At 48.1% G+C, this 13,799-nt stretch overlaps 1 protein-coding gene across 3 annotated transcripts in view; it reads right to left on the reverse strand.

Moving 5' to 3' along the window:
* The window catches only part of LOC140411164 (zinc transporter ZIP9), a 119,613-nt gene that overhangs the window by 25,121 nt on the left and 80,693 nt on the right, over positions 1-13,799 (reverse strand). The window contains exon 4 of one of the 3 annotated variants that reach the window (XM_072500242.1): positions 13,052-13,153. The exons of the other annotated variants lie outside the window; for them this stretch is intronic. Within the exon in view, the coding sequence (XP_072356343.1) occupies positions 13,052-13,153 (102 nt within the window). The remainder of the gene's footprint in view (positions 1-13,051; positions 13,154-13,799) is intronic. 3 annotated transcript variants of the gene reach the window in all.

The following is a 13,799-nucleotide window of genomic DNA, read 5'->3' on the forward strand; positions in this document are numbered from 1 at the left end:
CACATTATGACCTATTTTCAGAACTATAAGTTGGAATATAACTATTCTTAGTACCTTGGGTGATTCTAGTAATGACTTCATTAAGATCAGTTATCTCCAGCTATCTCCCAGTGGGTGGGAACTGTTTACTTTAGCGGAGCTGTCCGTCACTCGGGGCATTGATTCGGAGTGACTGGAACCCGCTGCCGGAAAGGGCAGGAGAGTCAGGAACCCTCCACCCATTTTAAAGGTGTCTGGATCGACACTTAGTTCCAAAACCTGCCGGACTCCAGACTAAATGCTGGAAAATGGGATGAGGCCTGGTGACCCGTTTCTCAGCCGGAGCAGACACGATGGGCCGAATGGCCTCTTCGTGTGCCTTAAACCTTCTCTGATTCCTCGAGAAGCCGGCATTGCTGTCAGAGCTCGGAAGTTTAAGAGCAGAATTAATGAAGGTGCTGAAAATGATGTAAAGTTTTGATACGCACAGCAACTAAGGCAAAACAGTTTCCACTGGCAGGAGGATTGGTAACCAGAGGATGCAATGATATGTATAGAGTCAGGTTAGTGAAGGGTTAATAATTCCATCTGTGTGTAAATCAAACACTAGAGGCCATTGCTACTTCTCTGTATGACAGCCTCAGGGAATTCTGGGACTAGCATAAGGAGAAGCATGGTGAAACCACAAGAAGCTTAGAGTAGATAGAGATAGCACGAGGTTAGATCATAGTGCAGTTAGTGACTAGATATAATATTGAGCTCTGTAAGACAGATTCAATATCATTTAATTATCAGTAGCTCAGTAGAGTGTTCGAACTTCATTTAATTAGTAGTGCAATAATAAATTAGTTTTGATTGGTATATTGTCAACTACATCGGGTCATTCTGGAAGAAAGGACAACGAATACAACATATTTCCAATCATGGTGATATAACACGCGACCAGGAGTAGAAACAAAGCAGAGGACACAGCTGCAAGATAACGAACAAAAGAGCCAGAGGGACGACGAGAATTATTTTGACACTTTTTGGAGTTTGTTAACATTGCGAGTTGTTAGGATTTGGAATGCACTGCCTGAAACCAAACTGGGCCCACAGGGAACGAGCGAGGGGTGGGGTGAGGTGCAGGATTGGCTAAACTGCTCTTGCAGAGAGCTGACAGAGACCCGATGGTCCAAATGACCTTCTTCTATCCTGTAACAATTGTATTATTCTGTGATACGGTAGGCCCTGTCTGAAAGGGTGGTGGAAGCAGATTCAGAAATAACTTTCCAAAGGGAATTGGACAAGTACACGAAGAGGAAGATGTGCCAGTGATGAAGAAAGGGAAGTGGATCTGATTCGAGAGCCTTTTCCATGATCCAGTACAGGCTCAAAGAGCGGAACGGTTTCCGCCGAGCTATAAGGCTCCATGATTCCATATTGGGATAGCCATCCTTCCCAATATTATTCCCTTGTTTTGTCCCACTCGAGAGTGGGTGCTGCTCTGCAGAAGGTGCCTCATCCTTTTGAAGAGCCGGTAACCGAGGTGGATGTGAGAGAATCCATGGAACTATTTCATAGAGCAGGAGGCGAGTTATCGCTGGTGTCCTGGCCAACATTCTTCCCTCAATCAACAATACAAAAACAAAGAGTATCTGATCATGATCACATTACTGACTGTGGGAGTTTACTTGTCTGTGTTTCCTTCATTACAACAGTGACGACACCTCAAAATACTTCACTGGCCAGAAAAAGGTTGTAGAAACTTTATGGTCGTGATTCAGCAGCTCTGTTATGCCCGCCGCGGATCCGGGTGTAATGAGCGATACAGGCTCCGCGCTGGGCGCGAAACATCACACGAGTCACCCAACTCGCTCCGCCTGGTGCAACTCGCTGGGCGAGATCCAGGTCCGAATATTTAAATGAGTCGGGACTCGTGGGCAGTGCCTGGGAGACGGTGCCAGGATGACATTTTGTACTGGTCCATACAAACTGGACCAGCTGTGACGGCACCTGGGTGGGTCCCCCAGGCCATTGCAGACCCGGGATGGTCGGGGACAGGGCAGGGTGGCACTGTGGCATTGCCAGGGTGCTTGGGTGCCTGGGTGGCACTGCCAGTGGCTTTGCCACCATGCCAGAGCATCCAGATGCCAGGTTGGTACGACCAGGGGTCAGGCCTGGGCAGGGGGGGGGAAGACGACGACTTTGCCAGGTAGACGGGGTGGGGGTGGGGGGGTTCCAGGGGTCCTCCCCAATGTTGGGCGAGTGAAGGGGGGTCCAACAAAGTGGGGGCGGGGAGATAAGGGCTGTGAACAAAACGGTGCCGCGATGCGAGAAGCAAGCTGAATTAAAACGCCGTTCAAAGGACATTAACTTGAATTCGCTGAATCGCGCTCCATATAAACGCAAGAAGCTTGACTTTATTTTACTGTAAAACACTAATTCGCCCCAAACTCTTTGGACAGCAATGGGCAACATGGGGGAGTGAGGGGCTGCTTGAGTGACCCTTCTTCATCTCCTTCTCAGGCTTGTTCGCGGACCATGACCCCCGTCAGTAAGATTAAATATATTTAATACACGCCCAATATTCCATAACAGGTGATAGAAAATAATCATTTATCCAGGAATAAATCGGTCACCAACTTTAATCAACTTCAAATGATGAAAACAAAACAATCATTTAGACTTTGGACACAGAAGGCGTACTAGACTCTCAGTCAGTGTTGTCTACAATCAGCACCTCACCTCACTGCCTTTGCTTCCTGTGGGGAACACTTCAGTCAAACCGGTAGGAAATAGACTACATGGGGCGCGATTCAACCGGAAAAATAAATCGATGTCTGGTTCTGGGCTGCAGCATGGAGAAACACTGCGCTGTCGGGCCACGGCGAGGTTCTCTCTGCCGAGGCCGCTCTTAGACAGCGAGATCTACTGGCCACATGGCGGGGAGATCCCTCTACCAGCATCAACCTGGCTCGCCACGTCTCACCAGAGCGAACACGGTCCAATCATTCCGCCTATTGTGGGCAAGATCAAATTATGGCAAATCTGCATACTAGAGCGGGACAGCTAGTCTCACTCTAATATGCATTGCCGAGATCTAACCAAGACGTGGGATCTAACCCCCTTCACCTGGGAGACCTCGGGCCAGCGCTGTCCAGTGCCGGTCTCCAAAACGGCAGCTGCCACCAAGGCGCAATGGGAAAAGACCACTGTGTAAGGTCTTTCCAGCAAATGTACACCGAGGGGCGGGTAACAGTGTAAACCCCCCTCGGTCTGGGCCACCAACACTCCAATGTACAAAACAAACATGACAATGTAAATATTTAAGAAGGAATTGTAACGTAAAGAGCGATTATGGGTGTAATGTTATCAAAATTGAATGGAAGAAAGTCAAGGGAATGTGTAACTCTGATGGAAATGTACAGTCAAGACAACTCGAAATGTTCTGTAATGTCTATGATAGATTTTATGAATAAAGTATAATTTTTGAAAAAAAAAGCTGGTCTCCAAAACGGGGACGAGACGGAACAACACTCGTGGGGGTCTCCCAGGGGATTGGAGGCCCCCTGGTGCTTACCCTCTGGGATGTGTGGTACCCTGGGACTGCTGGTGCCACCTTGGCACTTCCAGCCTGGCACAGGGACCAGGTGACACTGCCAGTGTGCCAAGCTGGCATTTTATTGTGTGATGGTGACCGAGCCTGGGGTTCCCTGTGGGGAGTGGGCTGAGGACCCCTTTATCGGTGACTTGCCACTTGGGGTGGTTCAGGGGTGGTATCAGGCGGGTTGAGCGATCGGGACGCCATTTAAAAGTTCCACTCGCTGGAACACCTCAGTGCAGAAAACGTGACTAAGTGCGGCCTCAGTGCCAAGGTGCCACCTGCCCTGTCCCTGACCACACGGGAGTCTATAATGGCCTGGGAGGTCCCTCCCACCCCCCCGGTGCCATTATGACCAGACCACATTTGCGTGGGGCAGTACTAACCCGCCCCCTGGCGAGGTCTCCCAGAGTCCCAGACGTGGGCAAATCCGGTGAATTCATATTTAAATGAGCCTCGTGTTTTATTTAAATACGCTAATCTGGGTCATGCCCAGTGAGGGCGGGATCCATATCATGGCGTCTCGCGAGACTCCGTTAAATCTCGCAAGATGTTTTGACCATTGCGAATTTGATGAGAGACCTCTCGCGAGGTTCAGCGGCTTGGTCCCAATACCAAGTTAGGCCATGGACAGAAATCAGAGGGACGAGGCAACTCTGTATATGAGAAACGGTCAACAAAATGTCTTGTGGGCCACACTCGGAGCCCCTGGGCCGCAGGGTGTCCTCCACTGATTTGAACCCCACAAACTCTTTAAAAGCCTGACCAGAATGCAATGTGGGCCTTGTGAAAAAACCTTTCCCAATTCCAAATGCACTACCTTCATCAACCCTCCCTGTTCTGATTAACAAATTCATGGTGGCTGTCTTTGATTAACCCGTGACTTTCTTCATGAAAACTTATCCTCACAGTAACTTCATTTGAAGCCTACTTGTGACAATAAGCGATTTTCATTTCATTTCATTTCCATCAGAATTTTTTTCAATCGTTTGTCCAACACCCAGGTTAGGTTGTCTGGCCTGTAATTACTCTGTCTATCCCTTCCTACCTTTTTAAGCAATGAGATAATAATCTATTATTGTCACAAGTAGGCTTACATTAACACTGCAATGAAGTTACTGTGAAAAGCCCCTAGTCGCCACATTCCGGCGCCTGTTCGGGTCACAGAGGGAGAATTCAGAATGTCCAATTCACCTAACAGCACGTCTTTCGGTCCGCACAGACAGTGACCCGAGCCAGAAATCGAACCCAGGACCCTAGAGCTGTGAAGCTACAGTGCTAACCACTGTGCTATTGTGCTGCCCATTGAATTAGTCACTCAGTAAACATCTGACCAGATGCATTAAAATAATGGAGTGGATAATTAGCTGAGGTGACTTAGGGTCAGTCATCAAATCTGACATTTTATACCACCCAAGGAAAGACGTAAATGTGTTAGCATCTTAAAAGGTTTACTAGACTAATACCAGGATTGGGTGGGTTGTTTCGTGGTACTGGAAACAGGCTGACAAGACACCTAGGCCAGGAACACAAACTGACACATGAGGCCCTGGCTGGAATCGATATCACCCACCTGCCAGAGCAGTCAAGTCAACACATAAACTCGTAATCGCGATATGGACTCTGTGATTACTCACTCAATAGTTACACAAAAGAACAAGAGCATGCTATGAATATGTAACAAACTTCCAGACACAAGTGATCAACTCTGCAGCAGAACGAAGAACAGACAAAAGAAGCCATCAGACGCCATAATGAGAGCAGCACGGTGGCACAGTGGTTAGCACTATAGCTTCACAGCGCCAGGGTCCCAGTTTCGATTCCCGGCTTGGGTCACTGTCTGTGCGGAGTCTGCATGTTCTCCCCGCGTCTGCGCGGGTTTCCTCCGGGTGCTCCGGTTTCCTCCCACAATGGTTTCATTGGTCAGAACATTGAATACAGGAGTTGGGACGTCTTGTTGAAGTTGTACAAGACATTGGTACGGCCACACTTGGAATACTGTGTGCAGTTCTGGTCACCCTATTATAGAAAGGATATTATTAAACTGGAAAGAGTGCAGAAAAGATTTACTAGGATGTTGCCGGGACTTGATGGTTTGAGTTATAAGGAGAGGCTGGATAGACTGGGACTTTTTTCCTTGGAGCGTAGGAGGCTTAGGGGTGATCTTATAGAGGTCTATAAAATAATGAGGGGCATAGATAAGGTAGATAGTCAACATCTTTTCCCAAAGGTAGGGGAGTCTAAAACTAGGGGGCATAGGTTTAAGGTGAGAGGGGACAGATTCAGAAGGGCCCAGAGGGGCAATTTCTTCACTCAGAGGGTAGTGAGTGTCTGGAATGGGCTGCCAGAGGTAGTAGTAGAGGCGGGTACAATTGTGTCTTTTAAAAAACATTTAGATAGTTACATGGGTAAGATGGGTATAGAGGGTTATGGGCCAAGTGCGGGCAACTGGGACTAGCTTAATGGTAAAAACTGGGCGGCATGGACTGGTTGGGCCGAAGGGCCTGTTTCCATGCTGTAAACTTCTATGAAGTCCCGAAAGACGTGCAGATTAGGTGAATTGGACATTGTGAATTCTCCCTCTGTGACCTGAACAGGCGCCGGAATGTGGCGACGAGGGGATTTTCACAGTAACTTCATTGCAGTGTTAATGTAAGCCTACTTGTGACAATAATAAAGATTATTATTATGAAGGCTGGTCTGCCGAGGGTGTTGCAGAGGACAATGGGCCTTGATTGAATCACCATGAACAAACAGGAGCATCCTGGATTTCCTATTAACCAGTTGGGATCTGGATGGGACAATGGCCAGTGGTGGGCGTATACCTATGACTCAATGCTAGCCTACGAGTATAAAGTCAGGAACATCAGAACAGATCCTCAGCGATAACCTGAGTTCCCCAGACACAACCATCGCAAGAAGACAGGACCCTGGGTCTCCAACCCAGAGAAGACATCCACATCGAGTGATCGATGCCTGGCCAGCCTCCTTCCCTAAGTTCAGGTAAAACCCAAAGCTCAGCTGGGCCTGAGTCATATTTTGTTGAGTAAGAGGATTGTGAATAAAATTGCGTTAAACCGTGAACCTGTTTTCTCCTTTCTTCATCACGCGAGGAAGGGCACCTGGGTAAAACCTTTGAGTAAGTAAACTGGTCAAAAGTAGCTGAGGTTTTACAGGTACATCAGTCTTCTGAGGAACGTTTGGAAAGGTTAGGTTTATAATCTACCAGAGTTCAGAAGAGTAAGGTTGAAACCTTTATGGTCCTGAGGGGTATTGACGATGCGGAGAGGATGATTCCTCTTATTAGAGAATCTAGAACTTGGGGTCACTGTTTAGAAATAAGGGGTCGCTCATTGAAGACGAAGATGAAGAGAACGTTTTCTCTCAGAGTCGGAGTCTTTGGAATTCTCTTCAATAGGCAGTGGAAGCAGAATCTTGGAATATGTTTAAAACAGAGCAAGATAGATTCTTGATTAACAACGGAGTGAAAGGTTAACGAGCAGGAACGTGGAGTTGAATCAGATCAGCCATGATCTTATCAAACGGCGGAACAGGCTCGAGGGGCCGAGTGGCCTACTCCTGGTCCTAATTTGTTTGTTTGCATCATTGAGTATTTGAAGGGCCCCCTCAGTGTTCATTGCACTCTCACCTTTTGAGTTTGAAGGTTGTGGGTTCAATTTTCACTTTAGAGACCTGGGACTACAGCCACGGGGGGTGCTGCATTGCCAGAGGTGCTGTCTTTGGGATGAGTGGTTAAACTGGGGCCCGTCTGCCCTTTCCAGTCAGTGATAGCAAGAGCAGGGCGTTTTCCATCATATCCTGGTCAACATTTGCCCCTCAATCATTTGTGCTAAAATTAGATGATCTGATCACATTAGCATGGATATAGCAAAGATTACGGGACCTAAAAATATCCTGGCTGTAAGACTTATGCTCCAGAACTAACCATGTCCCCTAGCCAAGCTGTTCCAATACAAAGAACAAAGAACAAAGAAATGTACAGCACAGGAACAGGCCCTTCGGCCTCCAAGCCCGTGCCGACCATGCTGACCGACTAAACTACAATCTTCTACTCTTCCTGGGTCCGTATCCCTCTATTCCCATCCTATTCATGTATTTGTCAAGATGCCCCTTAAATGTCACTATCGTCCCTGCTTCCACCACCCCCTCCGGTAGCGAGTTCCAGGCACCCAATACCCTCTGCGTAAAAAACTTGCCTCGTACATCTACTCTAAACCTTGCCCCTCTCACCGTAAACCTATGCCCCCTAGTAATTGACTCCTCTACCCTGGGGAAAAGCCTCTGACTATCCACTCTGTCTATGCCCCTCATAATTTTGTAGACCTCTATCAGGTCGCCCCTCGACCTCCTTCGTTCCAGTGAGAACAAACCGAGTTTATCCAACCGCTCCTCATAGCTAATGCCCTCCATACCAGGCAACATCCTGGTAAATCTCTTCTGCACCCTCTCTAAAGCCTCCACATCCTTCTGGAAGTGTGGCGACCAGAATTGAACACTATACTCCAAGTGTGGCCTAACTAAGGTTCTATACAGCTGCAACATGACTTGCCAATTCTTATACTCAATGCCCCGGCCAATGAAGGCAAGCATGCCGTATGCCTTCTTGACTACCTTCTCCACCTGTGTTGCCCCTTTCAGTGACCTGTGGACCTGTACTCCTAGATCTCTTTGACTTTCAATACTCTTGAGGGTTCTACCATTCACTGTATATTCCCTACCTGCATTAGACCTTCCAAAATGCATTACCTCACATTTGTCCAGATTAAACTTCATCTGCCATCTCTCCGCCCAAGTCTCCAAACAATCTAAATCCTGCTCTATCCTCTGACAGTCCTCATCGCTATCCACAATTCCACCAACCTTTGTGTCGTCTGCAAACTTACTAATCAGACCAGTTACATTTTCCTCCAAATCATTTATAAAAACTACAAACAGCAAAGGTCCCAGCACTGATCCCTGTGGAACACCACTGGTCACAGCCCTCCAATTAGAAAAGCATCCTTCCATTGCTACTCTCTGCCTTCTATGACCTAGCCAGTTCTGTATCCACCTTGCCAGCTCACCCCTGATCCCGTGCGACTTCACCTTTTGTACTAGTCTACCATGAGGGACCTTGTCAAAGGCCTTACTGAAGTCCATATAGACATCATCCACTGCCCTACCTGCATCAATCATCTTAGTGACCTCCTCGAAAAACTCTATCAAGTTAGTGAGACACGACCTCCCCTTCACAAAACCATGCTGCCTCTCACTAATACGTCCATTTGCTTCCAAATGGGAGTAGATCCTGTCTCGAAGAATTCTCTCCAGTAATTTCCCTACCACTGAAGTAAGGCTCACCGGCCTGTAGTTCTCTGGATTATCCTTGCTACCCTTCTTAAACAGAGGAACACCATTGGCTATTCTCCAGTCCTCCGGGACATCACCTGAAGACAGTGAGGATCCAAAGATTTCTGTCAAGGCCTCAGCAATTTCCTCTCCAGCCTCCTTCAGTATTCTGGGGTAGATCCCATCAGGCCCTGGGGACTTATCTACCTTAATATTTTTTAAGACACCCAACACCTCGTCTTTTTGGATCTCAATGTGACCCAGGCTATCTACACACCCTTCTCCAGACTCAACATCTACCAATTTCTTCTCTTTGGTGAATACTGATGCAAAGTATTCATTTAGTACCTCGCCCATTTCCTCTGGCTCCACACATAGATTCCCTTGCCTATCCTTCAGTGGGCCAACCCTTTCCCTGGCTACCCTCTTGCTTTTTATGTACGTGTAAAAAGCCTTGGGATTTTCCTTAACCCTATTTGCCAATGACTTTTCGGACCCCTTCTAGCCCGCCTGACTCCTTGCTTAAGTTCCTTCCTACTTTCGTTATATTCCACGCAGGCTTTGTCTGTGCCCAGCCTTTTAGCCCTGACAAATGCCTCCTTTTTCTTTTTGACGAGGCCTACAATATCTCTCGTTATCAAAGGTTCCCGAAAATTGCCGTATTTATCCTTCTTCCTCACAGGAACATGCCGGTCCTGAATTCCTTTCAACTGACACTTGAAAGCCTCCCACATGTCAGATGTTGATTTACCCTCAAACATCCGCCCCCAAACTATGTTCTTCAGTTCTCGCCTAATATTGTTATAATTAGCCTTCCCCCAATTTAGCACATTCATCCTAGGACCACTCTTATCCTTGTCCACCAGTACTTTAAAACTTACTGAATTGTGGTCACTGTTACCGAAATGCTCCCCTACTGAAACATCTACCACCTGGCCGGGCTCATTCCCCAATACCAGGTCCAGTACCGCCCCTTCCCTAGTTGGACTGTCTACATATTGTTTTAAGAAGCCCTCCTGGATGCTCCTTACAAACTCCGCCCCGTCTAAGCCCCTGGCACTAAGTGAGTCCCAGTCAATATTGGGTAAGTTGAAGTCTCCCATCACCACAACCCTGTTGTTTTTACTCTTTTCCAAAATTTGTCTACCTATCTGCTTCTCTATCTCCCGCTGGCTGTTGGGAGGCCTGTAGTAAACCCCCAACATTGTGACTGCACCCTTCTTATTTCTGATCTCTACCCATATAGCCTCACTGCCCTCTGAGGTGTCCTCCCGCAGTACAGCTGTGATATTCTCCCTAACCAGTAGCGCAACTCCGCCTCCCCTTTTACATCCCCCTATATCCCGCCTGAAACATCTAAATCCTGGAACGTTTAGCTGCCAATCCTGCCCTTCCCTCAACCAGGTCTCTGTAATGGCAACAACATCATAGTTCCAAGTACTAATCCAAGCTCTAAGTTCATCTGCCTTACCCGTAATACATCTTGCATTAAAGCATATGCACTTCAGGCCACCAGACCCGCTGTGTTCAGCAACTTCTCCCTGTCTGCTCTGCCTCAGAGCCCCACTGTCCCTATTCCCTAGTTCTCCCTCAATGCTCTCACCTTCTGACCTATTGCTCCCGTGCCCACCCCCCTGCCATACTAGTTTAAACCCTCCTGTGTGACACTAGCAAACCTCGCGGCCAGGATATTTATGCCTCTCCGGTTTAGATGCAACCCGTCCTTCTTATATAGGTCACACCTGCCCCGGAAGAGCTCCCAGTGGTCCAGATAACGGAAACCCTCCCTCCTACACCAGCTGTTTAGCCACGTGTTTAGCTGCTCTATCTTCCTATTTCTAGCCTCACTGGCACGTGGCACAGGGAGTAATCCCGAGATTACAACCCTAGAGGTCCTGTCTTTTAACTTTCTGCCTAGCTCCCTGAACTCCTGCTGCAGGACCTCATGCCCCTTCCTGCCTATGTCGTTAGTACCAATATGTACAACGACCTCTGCCTGTTTGCCCTCCCCCCTTCAGGATGCCCTCTACCCATTCGGAGACATCCTGGACCCTGGCACCAGGGAGGCAACATACCATCCTGGAGTGCCTATCTGTGCCCCTGACTATAGAGTCCCCTATTACTATTGCTCTTCTGCGCTTTGACCCTCCCTTCTGAACATCAGAGCCAGCCGTGGTGCCGCTGCTCTGGCTGCTGCTGTTTTCCCCTGATAGGCTATCCCCCCCGACAGTATCCAAAGGGGTATACCTGTTCGAGAGGGGGACAACCACAGGGGATTCCTGCACTGACTGCCTGCCCTTTCTGGTGGTCACCCATTTCTCTGCCTGCACCTTGGGTGTGACCACATTTATATAACTGCGTTCTATGACGCTTTCCGCCACCTGCATGCTCCTAAGCGCATCCAATTGCTGCTCCAACCGAACCATGCGGTCTGTGAGGAGCTCCAGTTGGGTGCACTTTCTGCAGATGAAGCCATCCGGGACGCTGGAAGCCTCCCGGACCTGCCACATCTCACAGTCAGAGCACTGCACCCCTCTAACTGACATTGCGTCAATTAATTAAAATTAAAAGTTTTTTTTTAAAAAATTGATATTTCTTTTTAATTTTTTCAAAGTTACTGTTAACTATCTGTTTCCTAGCACTAGATTTCTAATATAAATGTGAAAGCTAAATATAGTACTCTCCGATCTCTGGCTTAGATACCCCTCTAAATTATAATTAAGTAATTATGTTTAATTAGTTACCAATGCTTAATTTTTTAAATTTAGTGTAGATTCCCAACCAGCCACTCTGGCCACAGCTTTTCTGTGATGTCACTTCAGTTTCCCCCCGACACACACAATTTGAAAAAGGTATAAAAGTAAAAATGAGTAAAAATCACTTACTTACCTTCTTACCTTCTGAGTGTCTTAGATGTTCTCAGGTTCTCTCCCTGACAGAGACTGCTCCTCCACCTCCGAACGGCTCCCGAAACTGGCCCGCGATCTTTTAAAATCTCCGCTCTGACTCGCAGCTCCCGCGCTTTTTAAATCTCCCGCGCTGTTTTCAATGTCCCGGCTCACTCACCTCTCTCGCTGTTTTCAATTTCCCGGCTCACTCACCTCTCTCGCTGTTTTCAATTTCCCGGCTCACTCACCTCCCGCGCTGTTTTCAGAGTCCTGGCTCACTCACCTCTCTCGCTGTTTTCAATTTCCCGGCTCACTCACCTCTCGCGCTGTTTTCAATTTCCCGGCTCACTCACCTCCCGCGCTGTTTTCATTGTCCCGGCTCACTCACCTCTCTCGCTGTTTTCAATTTCCCGGCTCACTCACCTCTCTCGCTGTTTTCAATTTCCCGGCTCACTCACCTCTCGCGCTGTTTTCAATGTCCCGGCTCACTCACCTCTCTCGCTGTTTTCAATTTCCCGGCTCACTCACCTCTCTCGCTGTTTTCAATTTCCCGGCTCACTCACCTCTCGCGCTGTTTTCAATTTCCCGGCTCACTCACCTCTAGCGCTGTTTTCACTACAACACTGGCATCTACCCGGCAATGTGGGTGGAGTGTATGTGTGGAGTTTGCACTTTGACCCCCGTGTCTGCATGGGTTTCCTCCGAGACAATGGGAATCAGGGGAGACTCTCCGCTGGTTGGAGTCATACCTGGCGCAAAGGAAGATGGTGGTTGGAGGTCAATCATCTCAGCTCCAGGACATCACTGCAGGTGTTCCTCAGGTAGTGTCCTAGGCCCCAACCATCTTCATCAATAATTGTAAAAATATTTTTATTCAACAGTTTTGCCGCTTCATCAGTGATCTCCCTTCCGCCATGACAGCAGAAGTGAAGATGTTCGCAGGTGGCTGCAGTGTTCAGCACCACCTCATCATCAATGTTCTTCATATTTATTCTGCCTGCTTTTCTCCCTGCACACCCCTCGCCATTCTGAAAACCTCTCTCAACCTTCTCTTCTCCAGGAGAACTTCCAAGGCAGCAGGTTTTCTCCACCTGGACTGGCATCCAATGCTGGCCCTTGCCAAAGATGCCCATGTACCAGGAAAGAGCTGGGTGTACATTCACTGCCAGGTTCCTTACATCACAAAGTGATGACTTCCTGAGGCCCGGATATAAAGGTAAGTTTTATTAATCTAAACTCGGAGTAGATGTACCTGTGCTGGTGCTTGCTACAGGTTGAGTGACTGACACAGGGTGCTGTGAGGAGCTGGACTGTTGGCCGTCTGAAGTAGGGTGGCCTGGATTTTGGGACGCACCTATAAAAACAAGAGGAACACATGTTAGTGTACTGGCTGAGAACGGAGCGACAATCAGTGCTCACATCGCCACCACGTGCATTGTGTTGGTGTGCCAGACTGCGGCCGGGGAAGCGATCAACTTTGTGGAATGAATAATAGCCAAAGGATTTAAACAGGAGTATTCCATCAAGCGTCTGCTGAATCACAGTGGTGGAACGGGTGAAGGCCCGAGGAGATTTACCCGATAAAATCAATGTGCTGAAGGTTTTAGGAGCCTACAGAAAGAGGTGCAAGTGTTCAATATGTGGCCTGGTTAGTGTGAGCAAGTGAACAAGCAGTTAGATTTGGATGCAATCATTGCTAATACGACAACATTAACAGGCCTGGTGGTAATAAGGTTTGTCTTATAGCAACAGGTTATTGGGTTGCCTCCTGTGGAAGAGTGTGGTGTTTTTGTACCCAGAATGGACACACTGTGGGCCTGATGGGAGGCGGGTTGTCTGTTGTTACCATTTCCATTTTCAGCTCAGGCGATAGCACCACCACCACGGCCTCCCCCCAGGTTGATGTGATCATTGATGGAATGTCAGGAAGCCAGGCTCGGATTTGCCACCCCAACATTTATCAGCAGTGGGCCTCTGAAGCGGCAGCCATGGCTTTTACT

This window comes from Scyliorhinus torazame, chromosome 4 (assembly GCF_047496885.1).
Source record: "Scyliorhinus torazame isolate Kashiwa2021f chromosome 4, sScyTor2.1, whole genome shotgun sequence".
NCBI lineage: Eukaryota > Metazoa > Chordata > Chondrichthyes > Carcharhiniformes > Scyliorhinidae > Scyliorhinus > Scyliorhinus torazame.